Source organism: Perca fluviatilis, chromosome 3, assembly GCF_010015445.1.
Source record: "Perca fluviatilis chromosome 3, GENO_Pfluv_1.0, whole genome shotgun sequence".
NCBI classification, from domain to species: Eukaryota; Metazoa; Chordata; class Actinopteri; order Perciformes; family Percidae; genus Perca; species Perca fluviatilis.
This window is the reverse complement of record NC_053114.1, coordinates 30,138,714-30,166,233: the sequence shown is the minus strand read 5'-3', so window position 1 is coordinate 30,166,233 and position 27,520 is coordinate 30,138,714. Positions and strand designations below refer to the sequence as shown.

General features: G+C 37.3%; 1 protein-coding gene across 2 annotated transcripts; it reads right to left on the bottom strand.

Moving 5' to 3' along the window:
• Nucleotides 1–1,083: 1,083 nt before the first annotated feature.
• chs1 (chitin synthase 1) lies at nucleotides 1,084–27,520 on the bottom strand. 2 transcript variants are annotated; one of them, XM_039795574.1, is made up of 36 exons: nucleotides 27,504–27,520; nucleotides 27,248–27,382; nucleotides 26,989–27,083; nucleotides 22,011–22,146; nucleotides 21,016–21,201; nucleotides 20,329–20,530; nucleotides 19,279–19,439; nucleotides 18,480–18,555; nucleotides 17,838–17,956; nucleotides 16,408–16,585; nucleotides 16,042–16,138; nucleotides 15,256–15,352; nucleotides 14,460–14,581; nucleotides 13,489–13,584; nucleotides 12,800–12,964; nucleotides 12,555–12,702; nucleotides 12,061–12,126; nucleotides 11,752–11,927; nucleotides 11,596–11,654; nucleotides 10,921–11,121; nucleotides 10,633–10,801; nucleotides 9,856–9,971; nucleotides 8,980–9,159; nucleotides 8,750–8,854; nucleotides 8,452–8,569; nucleotides 7,852–7,933; nucleotides 7,548–7,762; nucleotides 7,148–7,254; nucleotides 6,873–6,954; nucleotides 6,304–6,457; nucleotides 5,900–6,004; nucleotides 5,374–5,484; nucleotides 4,384–4,521; nucleotides 4,138–4,217; nucleotides 3,777–3,843; nucleotides 1,084–1,231 (listed from the first exon to the last, which is right to left on the bottom strand). In XM_039795574.1, exons 3-36 carry the CDS (start codon nucleotides 27,033–27,035, stop codon nucleotides 1,154–1,156), a joined length of 4,239 nt encoding a protein of 1,412 aa, XP_039651508.1. In that variant the 5' UTR covers nucleotides 27,036–27,083; nucleotides 27,248–27,382; nucleotides 27,504–27,520; the 3' UTR covers nucleotides 1,084–1,153. The 2 variants fall into 2 exon arrangements, with proteins under 2 accessions (XP_039651508.1, XP_039651509.1); XM_039795575.1 differs by lacking the exons at nucleotides 21,016–21,201; nucleotides 22,011–22,146; nucleotides 26,989–27,083; nucleotides 27,248–27,382; nucleotides 27,504–27,520 and having other exon boundaries at nucleotides 19,279–19,380; nucleotides 20,329–20,429.

Below are 27,520 nucleotides of genomic sequence, written 5' to 3'. Positions count from 1 at the left end.
AGAAACTATTCATAATATAAATAATGGGGGTTAACAATAAAATGTTAAAAGTATTTCTTACAATATTTCAAGTTCAAATATCACATTAAAAAAAATCTTAAAAGGAAGGTACTGCTTTTTGTATTTGACTTTCTAACTTAACAAGGATCCTACTAGACAAGGAGCTCAGATATTCATTTTTCTTGGACAAATGAAAATGATTTCCTTCCATCAATATCTACTTCCTTCTGATTAAGAAATGATTTTAATACAGGTGGGCAATCAGGAACAATCACCAATTAACCGATTTTTCTGCACACCTTTTGATAATTTATGTGATTAAATGTGAAGTGTATCTTTAAGGATTTTTTAGAAATAGTTTCCGATGGGATGTGCAGTCTGGACAACATAACACTTTTTACATTACGTTACATGACATTCAGCTGATGCTTTTATCCAAAGCGACTTCCAATTAAGTGAGAAGGAGGGGAACATGTTTTTAGTGGTGGGGGAAACCGGAGCACCCGGAGAAAACCCCACGCAGACACAAGGGAGAACATGCAAACTCCACACAGAAAGGCCCGGGATGACCAAGGGTTGAATCCGGTACCATTTTGCTGTGAGGCCACAGTGCTAACCATTGGACCAACGTGCTGACCCTGATTTGGATAAGGACATTCATTTACTCTGTGGACCCGGTGCATTTAACCACACTTCAAATACAATAAATACAAGTCCTTAGAGCAAATGCATTAAATAAAATGCTTGATCATTAAAGACAATACTACCTGAGATCCCATAGTGTAAAAACAAGAACTAACATCTTAATAATTCCTCATTATCAATTGTAAAACAAAGCGTATTGGATTGGTTATAACTGGTTTTCTTTGTGCTACTCAAATCTCACTAGCTTGGAGCTAAAACACCTGCTGCTGAATAGCTGAAAACGAGATGATTTCCTGTGACATCAAGATTAATACATAGCCTGTCTACAAAGACTGTGTGACAAGATGCCCTCTATACCGTTCAATCATTAAAATGTACTGTATTTGGGAAATTGTGAAAGCTGGAAAATAAGTATTTGATTGGCAGCCCTTAGATGGTGAGAGGCCTGCTGGTGATCCAAATAAGTGCTGGTTGTTAGGTTGTACTGGTTACAGTTGGTTGTTATGGACTACAGATCATCACTGGTAATGGAAAGTCCATTGGCGGAGTGGTTTTCCAGAGTCAACTCATAATCATCATCTTCCACCTAGGTGACAGGAAAGCACACACACATAAGATCTCATGGGCAGCATTGGTGAGACTTATCCTAACTGAGTTTCTATGTTCTATGTTAACAGAATGATGATGTCTCTGGCTTTAAATGTTACTAACTGTTCTTTGGCCATGTTTGTTGCACCCAGCTTTTGTTCTGATCAACACAAAATTTGATTTATTATTGAAATAAATATTATAGATACAATACTGAATCAAAACCTTTTGAAAAGCTGCTTTGTCTTCAAAAGATTTGAGCTTTTGTAAAACATAATTAGTACAGCCTGCCAATTTATGCTTTTTAAAATGTTGGAATGTCACAATTATACCCACATGGTTATACAAAAATAGATGTTTAAATGTAGATTATTGAAGTTGGAGCTATTCAAACAAAGACAATTAGTTTTGTGTTCATTGATTTCACCTAGATGGCTTTGTTAGTGAGTGTATCTCAAAAAGATTGGAGGTTGTCTGTATGAATGTCATTGTCATTAGTTGTTCTGACATTTTTATTTTGCTGTCTTATTTTATTGTCTTATTTTTTTAATCTTATTTATTATTTCTAGTATATTTCTTGTATTTTCTGTATGTGTGTGAGGTAGTATGTGTGTATGTCCTTGGTTACTTGTAACTTGCTGCTGTAACAGAGTAATTTCCCAATTTGGGATTAATAAAGTCTATCTATCTATCTATCTATCTATCTATCTTACTATCTATTTATCTATCTATCTATCTATCTATCTATCTATCTATCTATCTATCTATCTATCTATCTATCTATCTATCTATCTATCTACCACTGGACTAAATTACAGAAGTGTTAGCTAAGTAGGTAAAACTGATTGGGATTAATTAAGTAATGTATCAATCTTAAATATTTTTGAAATCTCATATGTTCAGTAGCATTCTTATGGAAGAGGATTAGGGTGAAGGAGGATTACGTGAAAAAAAATGTATTGAGTTCTGAGATTAAAATTACTTTAATCTCAGAACGCAATACATTTTTGGTCCTATGTGTGGCCCTAATCCTTTTCCATTACATTCTCATTTGTCAGATCATTGAATATTTTCAGTTTTCCATTAAATTAATCTATCCCCAAGTTTTTTTTTCCTATTCAGTGAAAATGAGTAAAACAGCGCCCTCTGGATGGCAATATGTGGTCAATGTTAATGAGCTTGTGTGGTGACCATAGACTGGTGGTGATAGATGGTGTTGCACATAGTATTGGTCAAGATGCGCAGGTGAAGTTGACGTCCCTTGATTAGTAACTTTACGCCACTGGGAAACAACAGAGAGAGAGAGAGCGGCCAGGGCTCGGGGAAACATTGTTAACGTTTTAACGTTACTCCAATTAAAGTAGAAAGTTAGAAAGGTTGTTCACATTAAACAAACTTGATAAAATTTGTTAGCGAGTTTTCCAGCTAACGTTAATTATATCAGTTTACGTTACGTGCCTTTGCGAGACTAGCTAACGTCCATGAGCTAACGTTGCTTAAGTTAGCTAACTTAAAACAGAGACTGTTTAGAGCCAGTTAACCTGAAAAAAAAAATAGGTCTGGCAATGCGAGACTAACCTGAAAATAACTCCGAAACTGGACCTACACACTGATACACAAGGAGGACGAAGTCGCAGCGCATGGCAGTCCAAAGACTTATAAAAATATTTCAGACAAGGAGTAACGTTACAGCGGGGAAATATCTGGACACTTTGCTACCATGGAGGACACATAGGGAGGACAGCGGTCTTCTTCAAACACCGGTACGTGAGTTAAACACGCCCCCCATCCCTCTCCCTGCTCGTGCTGTGGCTTTCCTGATGACCAGCTTTTACTGTCCTTAACATAACTTTACTGTTGTATACGTGTGCAATTGTTGATGTTGACATATTGCTTGTAATGGGTTTGCCTGAATTTAGCTGTTTGTGGGGCACCATAGTCAGGGCTACTGCAGTTTGATATTTTAGTTCACCTATTTGGCTGTATGTGACTGTTTGCAGTCCATGCAGAAGTTGGGTAGTTGCTTATTGGATTGTTATCATCCTTCCTTTTCTTTTTAAGTTGTGCTGTATAATGAGTAATTCGTTTTAATAACTACCCTGCTAAGGAATACTGCATTAATATGGAGCCAGCTGTTGTTGTTGGTCCTGTGTGGGGTACCCTGCTGTTCGTTTCATTTGCTTTATGAAACTCAAACACTGTAAAAGTCTTTCATTATTTCCCTGTTAGTCAAGGCTGATCTGTACTTCGTTTGCAACTAGGTTGCATTTCAGAGAATGTGGTTTAGTATGGAGTATCATTAAGTGTTTGGATGTCTGAACTAGCCGTCATTATGTTTGAATTGATAGTTTAGATGTGTGTATAGTTAAGTCCCTTGGCAATTTAGTTCTCTTTCTTTAACATGTTTATGTTGACAGACCCAAGTGGTATGTGCCTTAATATAATCAAGCCTCTGCCAGTCTTGTACCTGACAAGACCAATTAAAAAAAATCCCTGTAGTTTTATTTAGGTGTGTGTGTATGTGTTTGAGTGTTGTTGCTTACATCGTCTCTCTGTTTGTAGTCTTTCTCTGTGCTGCGATAGGACACCACATGGATCAGAGTGTAGACTCTGTAAACAGAGAGGCACCAAGATGAGACACGAAAGGCAGGAATTTATTAATCAAAATTTCCCTGCTCATGGTGGGGGGAAATATTCAGAAGTAGTTTAAAATATTTGGTATTTCTTTGCCACATAATCAAATCTCCAGTATCTGAAAGTTTGGACGTTCCAATTCCTGCTTACTTTTCAACGTCAGTCTGTGAGTTAGCAGTGGGGCTGTCAAATACAGGTCTGATATTACAGCTATAAAAACTGAATGTGAAGTGATTAGAAGTTATGAAAATTCAGTGTGTGTGTGTGTACCTGTGATATAACATGGCCAGAAACTGGATTATGAGAAGAACAGCAAAAGACAACAGGAACATCAAACTGACAGGCTCCACCTGTCAACACAAAATGACAGTAATGGTGATTACTTTTAGCAGGAGTTACAGCAGTATTGACAAACGTTCAGAAATATGCCCCAGTCCTCCTTTAACTATCTCTATCTCTGCAGCACATGCATTCACGACTGTCTGTCTGTATGTTTGTATATGTGTCTGTCCAAACCTTGAGGACTTCATCAGATAAAGTTCCATTTGGAAAGTATTTAGGGATCTTGATGCTGATGACATCATTTCCAATGGCCTGCAGGAAGAAGGTAGCTACCACCCACAGCACGTTGATGATGAAATACAGGAAGACGGCCTGTGGGGAGGAAGGAGAATTTAAAACAGCCTACTACTCTTAGCCTAAGTCTTCATACTAATTACTAAGAACATGTCAATCTTAGTGCCTGCAATGTCAAAATGCATACAAAATGGATTCAAATTTCACTGGGATTAATGTCCCAGAAAGACCTAAAATGTCCCATGAGTCTTTGCTCATTGTCATTCCCATTCCAAACAACCCAGTCAAGGGGTGTTTTCTGAATAATACAGTAATTAACGAAGCTAGCAATTTCTACTTAGAGTAGGACTTAAAAATAGCAATTGCACATAAGGTTAAAAACTGTCATCATTATACACTTAAGTTTGTCCACAAGACTGCACTGACAATTGTTTGTCAAATGTAAAATGTCGCGATCAATACAGCCTGCAATTCTATGCTAACTTGTTACTTAGTTCTAAATTGTGCAACAGTAAAGAGAGGTGAATGGTATTTTAGCTCTTGCTTGGACGGAGTTTTTGCGTTTAACTTTCTTGGATGTTATTATGGCATATGCACTTCAGGAACCCCCCTGTTCGTGAGTGGCTTGACAGTGGTCAATTCAACCACACACCAGTCAGAAGAACAATAAACATAAATAGATATAGCAATTTTATGTTTGTTATGTCTTTGGCCCTTTCTGTAGTAGAGCCCTCAGTAGGCTCACTACCAATTCAGACTTATGTGTTAATGAGTTAATAAATAAATAGTTACAAAAATAAACTGTCCTAACACATTATCACTATTTCAAGGTCCAAGCAATAGATGCACACTTCATGTGAGACAAAAATGAATGCCACAAACACAAAAAAAGAGAAACCTTTGCAAAAACAGTAAATGCAGTTAGCTGACCTTGTTGCGTAGTGACTTTAGTTCTTTGGTAACTTCCTCCAGATGTGCTTTACTGTCTTTAATAGGCGACAGGTAGCGCTCCAGTAACTTGTTCCAGAAGTCTTGCTCACCCTAAACACACACACAAATGCATGCATTTTATTTGAATTAAGGCAAAAGTGGAAGTTAATGGCTCCATAGGCAATGCTGGTTTATCTGACTGAGGCTACCACAAAGATGATTATGAAATAATATTTCAGTATGGTTACTTCTTTTTTTGTTGATGTACCTTTTTATTAACTTAATTTAAAGTAAAGCTGCAAAAACGTGTACATCTACCTGGCTTTGTCCCCTTACCCTCGCAGACTTGTCAGTTATAAACTATTATTGTAGCAATACATTCTTTTGATTACCCATTTAAGTTACTATTAGTTTATCTGTAAAAAAAAAAAAAAAAATTTACAGCTCTCTTCAGCCAACATGTGACTTGCTAGCTGTTGTACAGTATTTGCTTCTCACAGAGCCAGGGGCTGAATCAGCATCCTACCTCATCAAGTTTTTGCACTTGCGGGGCGGTGAGTGTTTTCTTGATGGCGTTGGTTACTCTCTTATGTAATTTCTCCACATGACTGGTTTTGAGGATACGCCGAGCCTGGAAGAGGAAGAAAATCAATCATTCAGGGATTCAATAATTCTGCTGGTCCTTCTTTCGTTTTACGTTTAGTTTTTTAATGAAATGAAAATCCTCTGAAATAGCATTTAAATGTAATAAATACAATGACATATCTTATTTATAATGGTAATGTTATAATGGAAATACCTGAAAATAGAGAACTGAAAATATTTCACTTATTTTAAGACATCAGTACTATTTCTTTTAAAACCAAATCAGTTGCTTATTATTATTATTATTATTATTATTATTATTATTATTATTATTATTATTATTACATGCTCTTCCAGTGCATATTCTAACTCCTCGAGCTGGCTTTCTGACAGAACATCTTCAGGTCCCACTCCACTTAGCTCTTGGTTAAGAGTGTCTGTTAACATTAAGACCAGCTCCTCACACACATCATCCTCATCTTTGTTACGGAGTGTGTATCTGAGGACAAAAAAAGCACATAAACAAGTATTTACACGGATGCAAAAGATTTTTTTTTTAAACTGCCTTAGGACACAAAAAATACACACTTAATGAATAACAGAAACATACAACTTATGCTTGTACACATACCTACAAGTAAACAACACACACACATGAGCGGGTAATATTATACAATGTTTCACTATCAATTAAAACATTGGATACAAATTTTAGATTGGTCGATGAGTGTGTCTAAAGCCCATGTGATAACATAAGTAACAACACGTACAGACACATGTATAAAATGTGTAAACAAATGGATACAAAATAGTTTATACATTTTTCTTTCACTGTTCATTTCGTGCAAACATTGCCACAGTTTTTGTGGCTACTGTGGCAAAAGCCTGAAGACATTTCTCTGTTATTTATTTACCGTATTTGTTCTTGAAGATTTCTCTTCATGTTGGCATAAGTCAGTTTCTTCAAAAACTCCTCTTTTACCGGCTGTACCCAGTCTATACACACACACACACACACACACACACACACACACACACACACACACACACACACACACACACACACACACACACACACACACACACACACACACACACACACACACACACCCCATCATTGTTGTACACTATACTTACTGTGTTCTACATAATGACTTGTATGAACAAACACAGTTAAGGTGCTTCTCACCTTTGACAGGAAGCTCCTCTGTTTCCTCCAGGTCAGCAATCATTAAGTCATCATCATCATCTTCATCGGATCCACTCTCCATGCTGCTTTTTTTGACACTGTTATCACTGCACAGAGAAACACACATTTGTGTGGGTAGTATGGATATCACAATTCAAGTGTTCATGTGCTTTTGTTCTTCATGGACAGAGTATAATCTAAATCTAAGTCAGCAGTATGTAGAAGTGAGTTTGTGTTCATGGGTGTGTTACTAATCTCATGAGTGTCAGTTTGGCCAAATGAGTAAGTAGCTGATTAACTTAATGGCAGAACAGGTTTCTGATGGATTGACTGAAATTTCTAGTGTCCGAATAGATTATTGATAAACAGAAGATGAGAAAGAGAAAAGACAAATCAATACCTGCTACTGGAGGCAGCGTCATTGCCTTTGTCTGCCTTCTCATTGAGTTTGTCAGTTGGAAGTTCTTTAGCTTCTTCGACAGCTTTGGTTGAATCGACTTTGGTTTGAGGCTCCATCTCTGCAGCTGCCTGGTTGGTGATTGTAAGGGGAAGGGCTTGCTGTGCAGTCTGGCCTGTGATCTGTCGAAGCATCAGGTGCTCTGTTTCCTGTGTTACCTGTAAAGCCACGGGATACAATTAATGAATCCGTCAATCTATTCCTCCACTGGAAGGCTTCTCAGTAGCTGTTTGGTAACAGTACCTACCTGTATCTTCATGTCCCAGCAGCAGAGTCTACAGTTCTTGTCACACAGTAAATTCTGGTTCTTCTTCACTTCTCCTTCTCCCCTGAGAGACAGACAGAATGATGGACAGTGAGAAAAAACATACTGTCAATGAAATATAGACAGATTATCGTGATTGTGACAGCAAGGGATTATGGGGAAAGCAGATTTGGATACATTTAAAACAAATAATTCCTGGCTGCCTCCACATATCTGTTGGATAAGCGAATCATTGGTCAACAATAGCCTGCTCCCACCATGACCTGAACTAGTCAAGCAGGGCAAAAAGGATGGATGACTGGATGTATTTCATCAGCTTAAATTCTACGTAACTGTACAGTATCACATATCATGATATACCCTCAGTCAGCCCACACCATTAGATGAAATCAGAAGTCAGGTAATCAACCAATAGATTGGCTTTAGATTATGGATTCTTTGATTTGTAAATTAGGGGGTTTACTGCTTTTCTTTGCTTAATATCATAAAAAATTAAAGTAATTAATGGATGAATCAATAATGAAAATGATCGTTTGCAGGTGAAAGTACTACTATTTCTTCTAACAATGATCAATGCATTACTTGTTGGATTCCCTTGTGCCCCAGGACACAATGTGCATGTTAACCAGTGAGTAGATGGTGAGTAAGAGGTATCCACTGGGGATACAGATGAAATACATGAGACCATAGATAATCATCCCTGGAGGAGAAAATAACATATCATAAATCCGTTAACGTTACATAACATAAGAACATAATTTAACAGAACATAAAGCTGGTAACATAATACTGTATAACAAAAATTTCATAATACTGTATAACAAAAATGTCCATATTATAAAATGAAAATAATGTTTATAATAATATAATCTAAGCATACCCCACTCCTCTGGGTGTAGTATAGCTGTGACTGCATACATGATTGCCATAGAAACCAAAAACAAGCCCGTCGGGGTCAGGAAGGTTTGCTGAATCACCATGTCACCTAAAAGGGGAACATAGTGTGTGCATGTACATTTAGGGGTTTAAAATAAATGTACTAGATAATAATATTGAAGAAAGGAAAAAAATAAGTCACACAGTAATATGAAGTCACGAGTTTTTACCCACCGATGATGGAAAAAAGGGATGCAGTCATAAGGAATGCGTATAGAACACTCATAATGGCAGCAATGGTTATTTGGGAATTAGGCTTGGCCATAAAACAGATGATGATGTAGAACACAGGAGGAATGCTTGCGATGATGATGGAAAGTGTTCCAGCGAGTTGGAAGACAAACTGGAAAGCACCTGAGAGAGAAAAAAAAAAAAAAAAAAAAAAAAAAAAAAAAAAAAAAAAAAAAAAAAAAAAAAAAAAAAAAAAAAAAAAAGAGAGAGAGAGAGAGAGAGAGAGAGAGAGAGAGAGAGAGAATTACATTTTATTATAAAGTCTGTTTTGATTTAGGCCAAGTCCATAGATGTTTTATGAAAAAGATCAGCCAAGATTTTAAAAATTTTTTTTTTTTTAAATCTTTTTAAATTAAAAAATATTTTTTTAAAAAAAAAAAAACAAACAAAAAAAAAAATAAATATTTTTTTGAAAAAAAAATATTTTTTTTTTTTAAATCCATTGTCTGTGAACAGATACACTTAACTAGCAAAACAATTATTTATTTGAATATATATTGAATTGCTATAGGCTAATATGTAATTATTATGTATTGTTGTACCTTTTTATATTTTTATACTATGTATACTGTATTATGTGCTATATGGAATTGGGTCTGCAATAAAGCTTTATTATTATATTATATTATTTAATTCATCTAAATGCAGAAAGAGCCTGACCTGATTGATGCATTCAAACCTCCCTGACTCGTAAAAAAGTATGATAAGGGGAAATGGATGGAGATGATAGAGAAGAAGAATATGTTTGCCCAACTGCGGTCAATAGACAACCCCCAAGAAGGAAGGGCTTGTAGAGTAATGAACTAGACCTGAACCTACCTGCTATCATGAGAGTCACAGAAGCTGGACCAAGGATAGAGGAACCAACAGTGAACATCTGGTAGAAGATGTAAAGCCTGGAGATGGACGAGTTTCTTTTCACTGTCTCTTCACCACTGCCATGTAAGTCACAACCACAGAAAAGTTCATATTAATACAATGTACATGTCATAGGGTCTGATTGAAGATGTATAGCCTGTAGATATCACTGAAATACCACAAAAAAAATAGAATCAAATGAGAACTTAGCAATGCAATTAATAAATGCAAGGCACACTGCACTGCCTTTCTTGTTGAAGACTCCCCGATCAGTTGCGTCTTTGTTATTCTTGTCTCTACTAAACTTTATTTTGCTGTGAAGTTAAAAGACAGTGGACATTTTTTCGGCTCAGAGTTTTTTAGCTTCAAGGCGTTCAGGCCGCTCCAGCAAAACAACGCAAGGCGCTCAGCAACGCAAAAAAACAGCGAGCAAAATGCCTCGCTCCCAAATACTTCACTCTCAATGAAAATAATAACAAAAAGCTGCCCAAGGTGGTAAATGTGCTCTGTCTGATTGCAATAAAGCTTTATTATTATATTATATTATTTAATTAATCTAAATGCAGAAAGAGCCTGACCTGATTGATGCATTCAAACCTCCCTGACTCGTAAAAAAGTATGATAAGGGGAAATGGATGGAGATGATAGAGAAGAAGAATATGTTTGCCCAACTGCGGTCAATAGACAACCCCCAAGAAGGGTAAACTCCACTATTATTAATAATAAAAAAACACTAACCTGTGCAGAAGGTCCAGTGTATTAGCCAGTGTAGATGGTCCCCATCGTCTCCTCTGGTTATAAAACTCTTTGAACTCTTCTGGTGAGTTGGTGTATGCATCTGATGCAGCATTGTATTCGACACGCCACCCTTGTTGCAGTAACAAAGTACAAAGCCAACGATCCTCTCCTACAAATATATACATGCACAAACAAGACGGAAATATGAGACAAGACGCGAACAGTCGAAAAAAGGCAAAGAGATAAAACTAGGCGAGGTAAAAATGGCCGGTGCACTTTCCAACCAACCTTGGTCATATTGCACATATTCCGAAGCTCTGGTTGCAGTTGTTGTGTATCTCTTCAATACATTGTCATCCATTAAGGCCGATCCTCTGAACAGACTGAAACATCCTGGACTGCACAGCACGGAGCCAAAGACATGCTCTGCTGTCTTCTGTAGCCAGTGGCCTACTGCATACTCAAACTTCTGGTACCACACCATGGGACCTGATGTACAAAAAATACACATTTCCAATTAATAACTACAGGATACTATGTAATGAAGTTCCCACCTAAGCAACCGATAAACAGTTATTAAAGTGTAATCAGTTCTGCCTTTCTTGCAGTTTTCTACTGATATTTTCTTTCAACTCACACAGCAAATCTCTGTCTTTTGCGATGTATCGCAGCCGATGTGTATATTGGCCCAGTTTATATTGCGATGTTGATTTAAAAAAAAACAATATATTGTGCAGCCCTAATATACATTTAGGGCATGAATTTGGGTTGCTTTCCCACTGCAACTGGGTCTACAAATTCCTGCTAGTAGATATTTTGCTATGTCCTACTGTGTTGAATGGGTCCAGTGGAAGCTCCTACATAACCCCAGCTGCCATTATGGTTACAATATACTGGCTCTACATGCCAGCTGCACAGGGCAACAAGTAAAGTAAAATGAAGGCCAAAACAATGTCTACTTACCCATACCAGTAGGATGGATTCTACCACACGCAGCACCTACGTTTTGATACATCCTCAACCTGTCAATATAAATGTTTTTTTTAATTACTATGTTGTTAAACATGTTTTATATACAATAATAACTGAAAAACAATTGTTGATGTGTCTGCCACTGACCTATCTACAAGCAGAATCACAGCTTTAGGTTGGAAGTCTGTGTCTCCGTCCAGAGCCAGGATGTATGTATTGTCATCTGAGATGTATCTTCTCTTGTAGTCATTGTCATACTGAGGCATCATATAAATCTCTCCATACATAGAGATCATACTGTCTCTGCACGGGTTATTCTGGCGCTGGACAAAACAGGATAGATATTTTAAATATTAAAATATTTTGTATACTGTATACAGTGTATACACTGTATATTTGTATACTGTCAAAATACCATTATGTACACTTTTCATACAAAAAGCAGAACAGTCTTACTGTGATCTTCTGAGGGTTCTTGACGATGTAGCCCTTCCAGCCAAGTAGATAGTACATATACATAATCTGAAAGTCATATACAGTAATGTATAGTGTAAAAATCCAAGACCTGCTCTTAAAGACATGGGTGCAATTTAAATAGTGTATTTTTCCCACAAAGACTTTTCATAGAGGTGACTTATCTATTATTAATTTCATTATTCGAGAGACATAAAATTGTGTGTAAAGGAACCATAATACAAATAGGAAACAGTATAAATATACCCACAATATTATAAAGCATATCTCAATTCTAAACCTTACTTATTACTAGGCAAGCCTGTATATTTCATTAGAGGACTCAGGCATTTCTTTTAGCAATACCCTGCATCATACTAATGCAGTTTTAGCTGGGAACTACCTGGTGAAAATCTTTTACTGTTGGCCAGTGCATAGCATCTTGTACCTTAATACCTTTTGGGGAAAAAAACACCACTACTTCACCATAACCATACCTGGGACCATCTTTTCTTGTTCCTGATGAGTTCTTTGTCTTTTAGGTGAACATAGAGCATGTTGCCTTCTGGCATAACAAACATTAGCCTGCCACCGTAGGGAGTCTCACTGATCGACACATCATCTGGTTCTTTGTTGGTAAACACTCTGAATGGATGGATGGATAGATGGTTGGTTAGAAGGATGGATGGATGGATGGATAGATAAATGTAAAGCTGGATAAGAGACTGATGGATAATCTCACCTATAAACTTCTAGGACAACATGGATCAAGTCGGTAACATAAGAGTTAACCAGCCTCTTGCCTGTGTCCTTTTCAGTCATGAAGGCGTCGTCTACGTAAATGTGACTCTCAAAGTTAAAACAGTCCTTATGTTCCTCCTTTGGATCACCTCGATAGCGGTCCAACCTGAAACAACAACAAACAACTGTACCAATACTGCAAACACTATTCACTTAAGCGTTTTCTTCTTTTGCACAAACCGTCAAAGCATGACAGAAAAGAAATAAATAGGAAAATACAATTTCAAATGTTAAACTGCACAAATGTTTTTTTAGCCCCCTTGAATATCTTAAGTCATACGCAAATGAAGTGAATACATTTAATTCATAATTAATATTTAAAAAAGCAACATAACACCAGGCTGAAAAGATGTTTTACTGCCTCTCTGGTTGAAAATGTCACGTCTTTTGCACCTCTGATCAGAAGTAAGCTTCACACACATATTGATGTCATGTGTACGGACACACCCTGGAGTACACTTCTGCATCACTGCAGCAAGGTGTGACGTTTAACCAAGGGAGGTCAGCAAAAACAACATTCTCAGTTGCTATTCAATTGCTCTTTAAAAGCATGTGAGAAAGGAACGAAACCCATGTTGTGTATTACAACAACTGGTACACCTATGTGTCTGCAGTGACAGTGTATTTTACCTGAACATGGAGGTGAGGATTTTCAGCATTTCATCATAAGTCTCATGCCACATGGTGGCACAAAGATAGATCACGCAGTTCTGTATGTCATCTTGGCTGTTGAGGAGAGGGGAGAGGTTTTCAGCAGAAGCTTTAAACCTTTCATGTTGTGACCATGCAACAGTGTAGGAAACAAGCTTTACGTTGATGGCTGCTGGTGACTGACCCATGGTGCCAATGATTTCATACAATAACCACATGTGCAGATTTAAATTAGAAATTGTAATAGTATTTTTAATATTTGTAAACACTGTATGGATATTGTTCTTTTTCCTTTTGTGTGTTGCTACACACTTTATTTTATATGTATAGGTATGTATGTATATATATGTATGTGTATATGTGTGTATGTGTATATATATGTGTGTGTGTATGTGTGTGTATATATATATATATATATATATATATATATATATATATATATATATATACATACATACATACATACATACATACATACATACATACATACATACATACATACATACATAATGTGTGTATGTGTATTTGTGTGTATACATATGTGTATGTATGCATGTGTGTATGTGTATATATGGGTACATACTGTATGCGTATATGTATTTTTTAGTTTTGTTCGAAATAAATGAAATGAAAAAAGATACAACTAACTTTGTAATGCAAAAAAGTGTTTCAATTTTTTGTTGATTCTAAATCATCATCACCACATTTTCTTTATCACAACAATGTCTGTGTGCATTATCACACAGATATTAAAATATGCTAAATCATTCCACTTAAATGCATGTCTTTTACTCATGACAACATATTTTATTTTCGTGCAAGAAATGTACTCCGTGCTTCTACTGCATCTGCACACAATTATCACCCTAGTGTGATTGTTCCATATACCTGCTTAAAATATGACCACATCACAAAATAATCAGGGAAACTTCTCTTCATACCACTCTTACCTGTCTTGATTTTTGGCTCGTGGCACCTTCATCTTGGTGTTGAGTAGCAGAGACAGGTCAATGAAAGCGGATTCATAGAGTCGACGAACAAAGAGCTGAGAGGTTCTCTCTATACGCTGGACCTAAGACATGGTAAACCATAAAGGTATTTAGGTGTATGTCTTTCTGCCTGATGCTAACATAAGAGGTCCTTGGGTTGATGAAATTACTAGTAGTGTGCCATGTAATGTGATTTTAAGTTTGACTCTGGCAATAAGCTGTAGTTTTAGAGTAAATGGATGCTTGAAATGCAGAACCTGTCTTTTTTAAGTCGTTCAAATTACAAAGAAAACCAATTCTGCCTGATTTACTTATCTAGAATAGTTTTGGTTTTATTTTGCCAGATTTTGAGATGTCCACATTTTCTGCTGCTACCCTAATACAAAGGTGTGATTGGGGTTTTGTATCTGGTGCAGACTTGGAAAATTACATTTAAAAGCTACAGCAGCAACATCTTTCCAGACACAGCTTTCCCTCTAACCTCACAACATTTTTGATTGGGACTCTTTCTTTTGTAAAATAGAAGTTCCAACAAAAACTGTTCTTAGGCTCATCAACATTAACATAGACATTGTTTCTGGGGAGAGATGTTGCTGCTGTATTGGGTTGACGGCAGAAATCTCAGAGAGGGGGATATTTCTTTTCATAATTTGGGTGAACTGACCCTTTTAAAGAACTTTACATAAATGAAGGGCATGGAGGCGTGCGTGTGTGTGTGTGTGTGTGTGTGTGTGTGTGTGCACGTTTATATCTCTACCTTGATCTTCCAAACATAGTAGGTACACGTGACGAAGCCTGACCACATACACACTCCCTCCAGTGCCAGCATTGAAAAAGGCCATTGCATGTAGTAGCTGTCAATCAAATAGACCATAAACATTTTTGGCAAAATATACATAGATTGGATGTGTATATAGATGCCTGTACATAGATTACTTTGCATGATGTGTAATTCTAGGACATTTTACTCACATTAAGCTACACACAAGCATACACAGTTTAATGGTCCCATGACATGGTGCTCTTTGGATGCTTTTATATAGACCTTAGTGGTCCCCTAATACTGTATCTGAAGTCTCTTTCCCGAAATTCAGCTTTGGTACAGAACTAGAGCCACTAGAGCCAGTCCTACAATGAGCTTTCCTTAGTATGTGCCATTTCTGTGTCTGTAGCTATTGAGGAGGAGAGTGGGAGTGGCAAGGTGGAGGGTGGGGGTGTGGCCTTGACCAACTGCCACTTTTCTCGTTTGAAAGCCATGATGTCTCTCTCTCATGGGTTGGCCAAATTCTCTGGGCGGGCAAAGCAGAGAAAGGGGAGGTAACGTTGCTTGTTATGACCTCATAACAAGCAGATTCATCTGAGCTTTCATTTTCTCAAAGGCAGAGCAGGATACCCAGGGCTCGGTTTACACCTATCGCCATTTCTAGCCACTGGGGGACCATAGACAGGCTGGGGGAACTCATATTAATGTTAAAAAACGTCATAAAGTGACATTTTCATGCCATGGGACCTTTAAACCTGATGCAAACACACAAACATGTACCTGTTGAGTGAAGTCCGACAAATGCTCCTTGTGATTTCCAGTAAAACCACAGGAGTTGTGTTCTTAGTGCTCAAGTAGACCAAGCTTTCACAAAACTCTGCAATAGGAACATAGCTAAATGGTGGAATTATGTTTCTTACTATTATCACACAGAGCTTCCCATTATATATTTGTCTTCCAAAGTATATAGACGTGAGTAACTTGTAGCCAAAGATTGCTCACCGTTTACCACATGACTAATGGGGTACAAACATGTTCAGCTTTCTGATTTATCGCTAACATAACAAAATTAAACTAACCTGAACAACAAAAGTTCATTTAAGCAGAGCACAAACAATTCTCAGTGTGTTAAAAGAATAAACTCACCTGTGATGTTCCCGTGCTGTGCTCCGTTCAATTGTTGTACCTGGGTTAGGAAAAGTATCAGTCCCAACAGCAGAACTGCAGGTCCCGTGCAGCATACTGGCAGCGCAAAACTCATCCTGACTGCATGAATCTTACAGGCCACCACACCAAACCAGTGGCAGGCTGCTGAGCAGAATGCCTGAGGCAGGAGGCAAGAGATTATTTATTAAGCCAATTATAATTACTGTTAGGGCGCAAAATTAAATTTTTCACTTTAGCCAATTACTTTTAGACTACTCAAATGAGTGCAGTAGGATCTGATTCTGATCATTGATTGAGGTGAACCTGCTGGAATTATTAAGAATCAATGTGGGAGATTTTTAGTAGTTCTTAAAGGCACTCTTTAGAACATGCCCTCACAACTGGCATTTTAGCTAACTGGGAGCTCTGGCCATTAGCTGCAGCAACTCCAGTTTGCTGGCACCGATTTTGGTCGTTTTTTTTCCATCGATAGTACTCGGAGACCTCTAGCGATCAAGATTCAGGTAAAAATCGGCCGGAATTCTCCTTTTAAGTATAAACACCTTTGACTGGATTAGAACAGGAAATGAATCTAGCGGGTCTGATTAATATGTGTTTAACTGGCTGCTTAAATCTATTGATCTAGACTGTGAGCCATTAAAAATAAAGTTTTATTCCCCCAACATGCTGTATATTCACTTACTTATCAAACCTTTTCCATGTTAGTGAAGATGCATAATGCTCAAAACCGAAATGAAAAAAAATTTGTAATTTCCTCAGCATTTTGTTTTGTTGCTAAACTGTGTTTAAAATGTTTCAGGTAATGGTATCCTAGGGTACCGTCTATTTGCTGGATTTTTCTGAGGTAAGGTTAGCTAATGTTAGCAAATAAGCCCACTGAAGGCGATGTTATTCATATTTTGACACAATGTTTAGTAATGCCAGTAGTAAAGTTAGTGGTCATAGTGAGAGTGAAAGTGTGTTGTGAGATGCACGTTGCTAAATGTGTGATGTATCTGGAATTGTTCATTAGCTATGTGATATCTGTAAAGCTGAACAGACTCACAGTAGGCTAAAACTGATTTTATTCTGATCCAAAAAGTCTTTGTGTGAGAAAGGTCAGACAAGGGACACTAACATTATATCCTGAAATGTAAAACTAGTAAGATTGTAAGACATATGATGCTTTTGAGAAATTATTACAAATAAGGCAAACTGTTGCTAAAAAGGAACTACACATTGTTTTCACATCTTCTAGCGGAAACTGAAATATATTTTTTGTCAAATTTTCACTGTATTCTGACAGTAGCACATGATACAGAGAGATAGATAGATGGATGGATAGATTTTTATTGATCCAAAAAATGGGAAATTAAAGTTAATATAAGATAATCTGTGCCTTTTTGTTTTTCTGTCTTCTTTCTACCTACCTGTAAGAAAAACAGCACCAGTCCTATTTGCAGTAGTTCCCAGTCATTGTTCTGAAGGTTAAAGTCCGACCAGGTGATGGATTTCTCAATAAGCACATGGTAGAACAGGTATACCGCTCCTACAACAGAACACACAGTATCACTGATGTAAAAGAGACAATCTAATAGTAAAGTTAACTATGAAAAAGTACAATATGAAAAACAAAATATCAATCATTAATAGGCTAATATACAATAAATACAATATAAAGAAGAGCACATGTTCAAATAGGTTAACATGAAATCAGCTGTACTGATTTGAAATACTACAAAAGATTCAAGTGAGATGCAAGTAAATATAAGGAAATTAGGCTGTTGTATAGAGAGGACTACAATTGTTGTGCAGAATAGAAAGCATAGCTTTACAAATTTTGAAAACAACAATTATAGACAGCTGGAGAAAATCCTCCGCAATCATCTGCACCTCTAACATCACAGAAATCTGTTTGTTCTCCAGTGTGAATGTTGGAAATGGGATGACGAGAAAGCTCTGCAAAACCCAGTGACGTTGGTGTTGATAATACATTTCAAGAGCCTGTTATTTTGTCAGCAGGTTTTTTTGAGTGTTGTATGTTGATACAGACGTTGATGGCAGATAATTACCTATCACTATGATCCTCAGAATACTGCTGATGACGAACACAAAGTCCCTGAAACCCTCCAATTCTGACAACTTTTCCTGCAGCGAGAGACAGATGGGGAGAGTCTAACTGATCATATCAAGTCAATATATTTATATACTACAAATGGCCCAAAACAGTTTGACATGCAGCTGTATCTCTATCAGAACACATGGAAAAACACCAGCACAGCTGGCCAAAAAGGTAAAGTTGCAACAATTACATTTATATTTTTTATTAATAATCTGGAAGATTTCAATTTAAATATCTGTCAAGTCACTATCCATTGCCGAATGAGGTAACGAGCCTATGGCCCATTGATAAGCCCATGTGTTTTTTTTATATATATATATATATATATATATATATATATAATATGTATTACGAACTGGCTGTCTGTGGCCGCATTTCCGGGAAAAATCACAAGCTTTCCATCACCCAGCAGGGGTTGGTCCCCCGGAGAGGGTCGGCAGAGTGAACACAACACGTGTGTGTGAAACGGCGTAATGTTGAAACGACAATGAAAACACCAAAAACAAGTAAAAGTGAGATAAAAAACACAAATCTCTATGCTTATCACCATAGAGGGAGAGCGAAACAGAGATCTTCGAGGTTGTAACTTTAAGGCAAGGGCTCAGCTTTTTAAATCATTAACTTGTAGTCTACACTGGGATAAATGGATGGGGCAAATTCCAGTTTGGTGGCTGATAAAGAAGTAGTTCTTTAGTTTGGAGGTTGGTGCGGTGAAGACAATATAACCACATTATAAAAAGACATGATACCTGCATGCGATTAGTAGCTTGCAGTGGATTTTCCCACCAGCAGAGGGAGATGAGGAGTGAAGAGAAAATTCCAATTCCAATGTAGATATAGCAGTCGGCGCTCTGTCGATCCACATATGATGACACACGGACATAGTAGTCAGCCCCCAAGAGGCAGTAACCTGTTAGTTTGTCAGTTAGTAAGTTAGTTAGTTGAGTAAAGCAGTTAGATAACGATGTCTATGATGTCAGTGAGTTCAAATGCAAGCTAATTACTTAAAAAATGCAATATACAGTCACACACTATTGTAACTTGTTACTGAGGTAGTCACTGGCACCTAAATGCTTTGTTCACTTTGCAGCTAAAAGTGTCTCAGTAATCAAAGCGATTTCTAAACAATGTGTGCTGCTGAGGTTTTTTTTTTTTTTTTTTTTTTTGGGGGGGGGGTCATTTTTAGGCCTTTAATGACAGGACAGCTGAAGAAATGAAAGGGGAGAGAGAAGGGAGAATGACATGCAGCAAAGGGCCACAGGTCGGAGTCGAACCCGGGCCCACTGCGTCGACGGAGTAAACCTCTATATATGGGCATCCACTCTACCAACTAAGCTATCCGGATGCCCAGCTGAGGTGTTTTTCCTGGAGTTTGTAACCTACATGCAACTTGTATGTGAATGCTCAAATCAGAACTTGTCAGTGTTGTCATGCCAGTTGGTAAATCTTACATCATTCATCAGACTGTTGTCATAGTGAGGGTGGCAGGTTTACTGAACCAGACATTGGATGAAAAAACATAACAGTGGGGAAAAAAGTGAAAGAGCCGACTTGACAAATAATTAGAGACACCTCAGCTCAGTCAAAACCTGAAGACACACACGATAACTGAAATGTGTTCAAAACAAGTGGAGAAACGGAGCAAAAACGATCAGTTTTATGACATCTATTATAGCGCATGTTCTGTAGGAGGAGGATAACAAATTGTCTTCCACTTCAATCCACTGCCTACTAGTGATACTAGTACTATGTTCAAAAAAGAGACAGACAGTGTTGCAGATACATATAAAGGTAGTTACCAGCAACTGTGAGAATGAGGGAGCAGATTGGGAACAGGATTTTCCATGTGTCTCTCTGTAGTTTGTAAACTATCTGCAGAATGGCAGACACAATACAGACTCCTCCGCTGATGAAGAGATTAGTCAACACATCAAACTGAGGCATAACGACTAGCACCAGGACTGAAGTACCAAGAGACACCAGACACTCAATGGCACAAATCTGGAAAAGATGCAAAGACACACATTATTACACTAACTCTATTGGCTATTCAGTAGGGTAGGTGAAAGCATTACATTAAGCATCACAGTCAAGATATTCCTCTTTTTTTTATTTATTTATTGATACACCTCTCAATCTCAGAATTTGAGGGCGATCACAAAAAGTCTGCTATGGTAGGGGAAACACCCATTGTCATATTATGGTCAAGATCTGCTGATTGCACATGCACTTGTAAGATAAATGACAGTGTGGACCCATTTTACAGTATTCCCTAACCGGTCTTCCTAAAATATTTATATTCTGAGCTGCTGAGTATAGTAAATCTAAATCTAAATCAAAACAATTATTGCTATAATATCCTTGTAGTAATAGTCCTACCTTGTAAGGTTGTCAATACGGATTCATGAGATACATTTTTCCCATTCCGTTGTAATTACATGCAAAGCAGATTACATAATAAATGAGTATGCTTTAGAAAAACGTACAAGTGACATGGTCTTCATGTTGGGCTGTACAAAGCTCTTGAAGGCACACCTCCACAATGATTTAAAAAACACCAGGACGTTGGGGCAGACCAGGCAGAAAACCAACATCAGCATGTAGAACTGTTTTTCCTTTGGGCTGCGCATGGAGGTTGGACTGGACATAGTTGACAACACCAAGAGAGAGCCCTGATTGAACAGAGACCAAGAGTATGTTAAAGAAAACCATAGAGTGTGGACAGATGAGACCGAAGACCAAAAGTAAAAAATTGCTGTCATATACTAGTTTTACAATTAATACATGTTTCTGTCATTAGATTGAGATTTAAGTGAGTGCATTTCACTTGTTTTGAGTGCAGTTACAGCAGAGTCCTGTGTGTAGCAGTACTTCCATATCCTGTAAACGTAAAAATGATTTACTGGCAATCCCTTCCTGATTACCTTGAAGGACTCATCATTGCTTTATTGTCGTCATTCACCCTAACACCAATAACAGAGTTCATCAGGTTGAACTCAATTCTTTGATTAGATGGGAATACAGACTGTGATATTCAGGGAATGCATTGTTTTATGGCTGAGCATAGTCCTGTGACAAAGACTAGACCAAAGGAGTAAGATGAGAAATTGAAAAGGAATAGAGGCAGAAGCAGCGGGGTAGACGATGCAAACGCATGCACATACTGCAGAGTTAAAGATTGATAGTAAGAAAATGAAGATGACATCTGCAAAGAGGGAGACCGATATAAAAAAAGAGAGAGAGAGATAATACGACAAAAAGACAAAGTAGGGTACACAGGGAGTAAGTACTCTTAAGTTCTGCCCAACCAAATAGCACTGTTGTCCATGTTACTTTGTGGACAGGCAGGCACAGACAGAAAAGACACAAGTTTTTATAAATTATTTAAGTTTTGATGAAAACATGTACTACAATCCCTGTACCAAAAAACTAAATTGCAATTGAAATACTTACTAAATGACAGACAGACAGATAGTCCTACCTTAGCGATAACGGCACTGGTCAAGACAGCTAACCCCACAATAACAGCCACCAGGTACTGGCACAGTTGGAAACATCTTCTCTTAGTTTCCTTCTCAGCTCCAATTGGGTTCAGCTGGAATGGATCCCATGTATCCCTGAGACACACATCAACACATACATTGATTATTATTATTATTATTATTGATTAGGTCTCATCGCAGTTATCTATGTATTAAGGTCAGAATTCATCCCAACTCACTTGATCAAGATGGCAGAACGCCTAGGAGAACCATTGAATTATAGACTGATGTGAAACATGTTTTAACAGTCCAGATTTAGTTTGTATCTATGTGTAACTCAGAGAAAACGTTATGCTGTGTAGTTTACTGAATGTGCTAGTGTTACGCATAGGTCAGAGTATCAGAAGGAAAGCGACTGTAAATATGTGGTTTGATATACGGGAAAATTCATTAACAAGAGGGTGCATTAGCCTGTCACAAGGAAGCCAATGAGACCATATAAAGATGTTTATTATCATATGATAATTTAAATGATTGGCTGATACAGGTCATAATCAGGGTGTGGATTTGGATTGTCTTCAGAAGGTTCAATAGATAATTATGATTCTTATATAAATCCATCTATAAAATATAGACAGTACAGGTCAGGGTACAGAAATATTTGAGTTGACATTTGAGGTTTTATCATCCCCTGTGTCATCCCTGCTGGCTGATTAATGTCAAGTACAGAATTATTATCAGGGTGTGGTTTGTCTTCCTTATTGATAATACTTTGTGATCTTTGACATCGCCATAGCAACTATGAATAATACCACCTGTTCAGGTGAACCTGCTTTATATGGCCACGCTGGCAGAAGGTGTGTTTGGGAGATGAGAGTGCACAATGACACCCTTTTCTTTATTTTTCTTATTTTAATTTTTTTAATAAAGCATATAAATACATGAATAGCCAGGGAAAGCTGCTGATTTCAGAAGAGCAAAGGCGCTTCTTTAAAGAACTTTCAGCTGTCTGTTAATCACAATTAAGTGTGTGTGTGTGTGTGTGTGTGTGTGTGTGTGTGTGTGTGTGTGTGTGTAATGCTGGTTGAAAGACAGTTTTTCTTTTTACTAGTTAATGGCAGTTCTATAATCACATAGTACAAAGTACAAAGACGGTATCTTGTCAGAGAGAATTACTGAAAACTGTAAGTAATCCAGAACACAAGCATATTCTGAATCCATTTAATAGGCAGGAATGTCAGTAAGGAAAGGAATGATTTTTGGAAGGAAGGATTTTTGTTATCTATTTTTAACCATTAAGTTTTTCATGTTGCTAAATGATTCAATCGTGATGCCAGAATCATCAGTTTGGTTAGTTTGAATTGCATATTTCCTCTGGACAGCCAGAGAGAGAGAGAGAGAGAGAGAGAGAGAGAGAGAGAGAGAGAGAGAGAGAGAGAGAGAGAGAGAGAGAAAAAAAAAAAAAAAAAAAAAAAAAAAAAAAAAAAAAAAAAAAGAGAGAAAAAAAGAGAGAGAGAGAGAGAGAGAGAGAGAGAGAGAGAGAGAGAGAGCTGTACAAATACTTTAATTATTTACAGTCTAGTGAAAGAATGTCACAATTGATGATGAATGGCAATTGTTGCGTGTACTTGTGCCAAAGCAAACATGCAGTGACATTAGCACTGAAAAGGCCAAAAAGGTGGAAAAATCACAGTTTGGGTGAGATTCTCTATTTCAGTTGTCCAGTGCACTCATGCACAAACTTCTTCTTTTTAAGTTTATTTACCGGTATGTCTCCCTCGGGCGACACAAAAGTGACGTCACGTCTGCTGCAAATACTAAGCATTTACATAAGCATTTAAAAAAATCTGTAGTAGAATGAGGGACAGTGACTGGACCTGAAGACTTCAGATACAAATCTTTACATATCATGTATTGTATGACCTTATCTGCCAACTGTGAACGCCCAAAACATGACCTTAGGCGTGTGTTGGATTACATGGCACATTCCTTTTCAGGGAAACTGAATAAAGATTATTTTATTTCAGTTCGGCTTTTCTAGTAGTTCTGCCCAACTGTATGTTTATAATGATACACTATTGTTTTCTACTCTAGGCCTCTGCACACTTTTATAACATAGCGGAATGGTTCAACTTGCCTAGATTTTGTTTGTTGACCTCTGGTAAACTTACAACACACTTACATGCACATCACTCATAACAGTTGCATAACACTTCATGTAGTCATTTGCTAGTATTCTCAGACTTTACAGATACTATTTGACACATAACATTTGTCTTTTTGAAGTTCAGAGTTATTAAAATCATGATTTGTTGTTGAAAATGTAAGTTGTTTTCCTATAAAACTTTCTCCTAATTATATAGAGAATAGCAGCACATCAATTAAGTGTATTTAAAAAAATTGTGACCCCAGAGATTCCAACATGCAGAATGTGTTTAAAACTGTGGTACGTATTTAACATTTTAAATGGAGCACCACTCCCCTAGCAGCAGTCGTATCTGCAGGGAAGATATCAGCTACAGCAATAAAGAGAGGCACAGAGGTGCACTAGGGAAATTAACTGTTTCCTCAAACTGTGTATTATACCAACTAGAAAACCTGGTAATACGATACTTAATGATATACTGTGTCACTGCTAACAATTAACGTCCTAATGATGATGATGAAGAGGTTAATAGATTTTGGTTGTGTGCCTACAGACAGGAAGTGGAATAGCTGACTAGTTCGAAGCTTAATGGTGTGTTGAATGTATTTCTTTCTAAATCTGTCTGATACAGCCAATCACACAACTTTAACAACTTGATGGCACGATGCATTTTTCTTCTATAGCTTTGTTAGTTAAATGAATGCACTGTGCTTAAAGGGGTGATAGAATGCAAAACCGATTTTACCCTGTCATAGTTGAATAACGACAGTTCGGTGGGTAAATAGGACATACATATAAGCTCAAAATCCCATTGACACCTCTTTACTATGAAAATCTCATATTTTGAAACTGACAAACAAAAAACAAAAATTCATTAACTTGAAATCGGACACCGTTGTTAGCTTTATAAGACATTTAGTTAGATGTCGTATAAGTGGCGTGAGGAAATTCAAACTGTAAATATACTCGAATTAGGCCGAAAATGAAGCTAACTATCCGTGATTTGTAGCTAGCTACACACAGCTAGGATTGAAGGGACAGTCGCAGCTAACGAAACACCTAGCTAATCTTCACAAATATTCATTAACTTGAAATCGGACACCGTTGTTAGCTTTATAAGACATTTAGTTAGATGTTGTATAAGTGGCATGACATGTGGGTAACATGTGGTAAGAGATTGCTGGTGTAACAAGCTCGCTGACCGCGCTCTCACTCTCACACAACGGGCCATTTAGCTAGCAGGAAGAGGGGAGTTGCAGGCCCTGGAGCTCTGTCAGGGCTGCCAGCCGTAACAGAGCTCAATCGAGCTCACAGCAGGCCGGGCGGCGAGGCAGCAGCACCGCCGCTTAACTCCGACACACAGTCTTACCAAATTTGCAATTAGCCATCAATTTTCGTAAAATGGCCCATATTTGAGCTTTATATAGTTGATTTCTCACATAAAAAAGTCTCAGAAGTGAATTTGGTAAGGAAACATTGTAGTGTCTGGAATATGAGATTCTGTCGCTTCTCTAATGTATGTGTATTGGGGATTCGCTCAACCAATCGGTGCGCGTCTCTAATGTGTGTGTATTGGGGATTCGCTCAACCAATCAGCGCGCATCTCTAATGTGTGCGTATGGCAATTCGCTCAACCAATCAGCGTGCAGCTCATCTAAATATTCATGAGAATACCATATTTGGAAGAAAAGCTCTTGTTACAAATAGGGCCAAAACACAGGGATGCATAAGGGCCAATAAAATATCAACCAGGCCATTTTCAGCCCAATCAATGTTACATACCCCATTAGGAGACCATAAGGAACAGTGTGAAATACCCTATATAATCATTCTATCACCCCTTTAAATAAAGAAGGAAATACGTTCACTGTGAAAGGCGCTTTCACTTCCAGTAAGTTGTTGGGGTTAAGCACATATTGAAGCCAAATCGTAAACTGTAACCTTTACCTCTCCTTTACAACTATTGTACAATACAACTGGCAGTACAATACAATCTATTTTCATCTGGACAGACCACTGGTAATTTCAGACTAAAACCTAGATATGTAAACAAATTTTAATACATTATTCTTATAAATTAGGAATGATTGATGGGCCCTGAACAGATGGCCGCATCTGAATTTGTGCATTAACATTTGTGATAATATAGTGTTCACGTAGATATTCATTTAAGCAAGATTCATTATTATCAAGAACTTTTGATCAGTTTTCACTAGATTCGTAGGGCAGTACAGGATATAGCTTTTATGATATGGTATTCTAACCTTGTCATGTAATGACTAGAGCTGCAACGATTAATCCATTAGTTGTTTGACAGAAAATTAATTGGCTTCTGCTATTTTGATAATTTAACTATTTTGATAATTGATTACTTGTTTAAGTCATTATTCAAGCGTGAGTACTAAACATTCCCTTGAGCCAACACTTTCTTTGTTTTCAGTGATAGGCTCTGCATACTTCCAGTATTAATCCAAATACAGATAACATTGTGACATACACAGAAACAGATTTGTGTTACAACTCACATCACAGAAGCAATTTAAGTCTACCATCAAGTCTCACAAAGACAACAGAATAAATGTAGCCCCCAGAGAAGAAGATGGATTTCTGCTGCCTAAAAAGAAAGTGTCGGCAAGACGCATTATTTTCTCCAATTGTATGTGAGCATACTAATTAAGATTAAACTGTGGTAGCTGGGCTCAGTGGGAAATGTATTTCATGTCAAGTATGACCCTCTGTCTCTCAACTGTAACATCAGTCACCACCTTAAATAAAGCAGAAATGAAATGTGATGACAAAGAGCAACACTAATACTGTAGGTTAGTTTTTACCTGTGTCTTCCCTCTCTTTTTTTCCCTCTGTATGTCAGTTCCTCCATCTTGCTTATCCTCCGTACTCCTTATGGTGGCCAATGTAGAGTCTGTGTCTAAGAGGAAAAATATTAAAAGTTCAGAGTTTTTTTTCAGACAGATACAGTATGTATTTTAAAAGTAAAACATACAAGTTGTGTTATGTATGTTATGGTCAGCATTGATCTCATTAAATCATGTTTAAATATAAGAAAACGTGTTAGTATATGATAAATCTTACCTTGTTATGTTTAATTATTCTGTTGATTAGATTTTCTCCTCAAGTCTTCAGCAATCCCCACAGAAGCTCTACTTTCAGTTCACCTCCAAGTCACAATATTATTTTTTCCAAACTCAAATATCAGCAAACTTTTATCTGCAGGAAAGAGGTTCCAGTCATTCAAAGTATATTGAAATTATGTGAAATCCCATAAATGTATTTTTAATTTGCTCTCATTTTGAAAAGTTTGTAATTGTTGAGTCGACTGGAAACCGACTGTGTCAAAGTCTCAGT

Coding starts and splice junctions, on each gene's coding strand:
- chs1 (XM_039795574.1), bottom strand. CDS start 27,035: ATGGAGGAACTGACATACAGAGGGAAAAAAAGAGAGGGAAGACACAG. Junction 12,965..13,488: donor ATCCTCACCTCCATGTTCAG/GTAAAATACACT, acceptor TTGTTGTTTCAG/GTTGGACCGCTATCGAGGTG. Junction 12,127..12,554: donor ACAAGAAAAGATGGTCCCAG/GTATGGTTATGG, acceptor TATGACTTTCAG/ATTATGTATATGTACTATCT.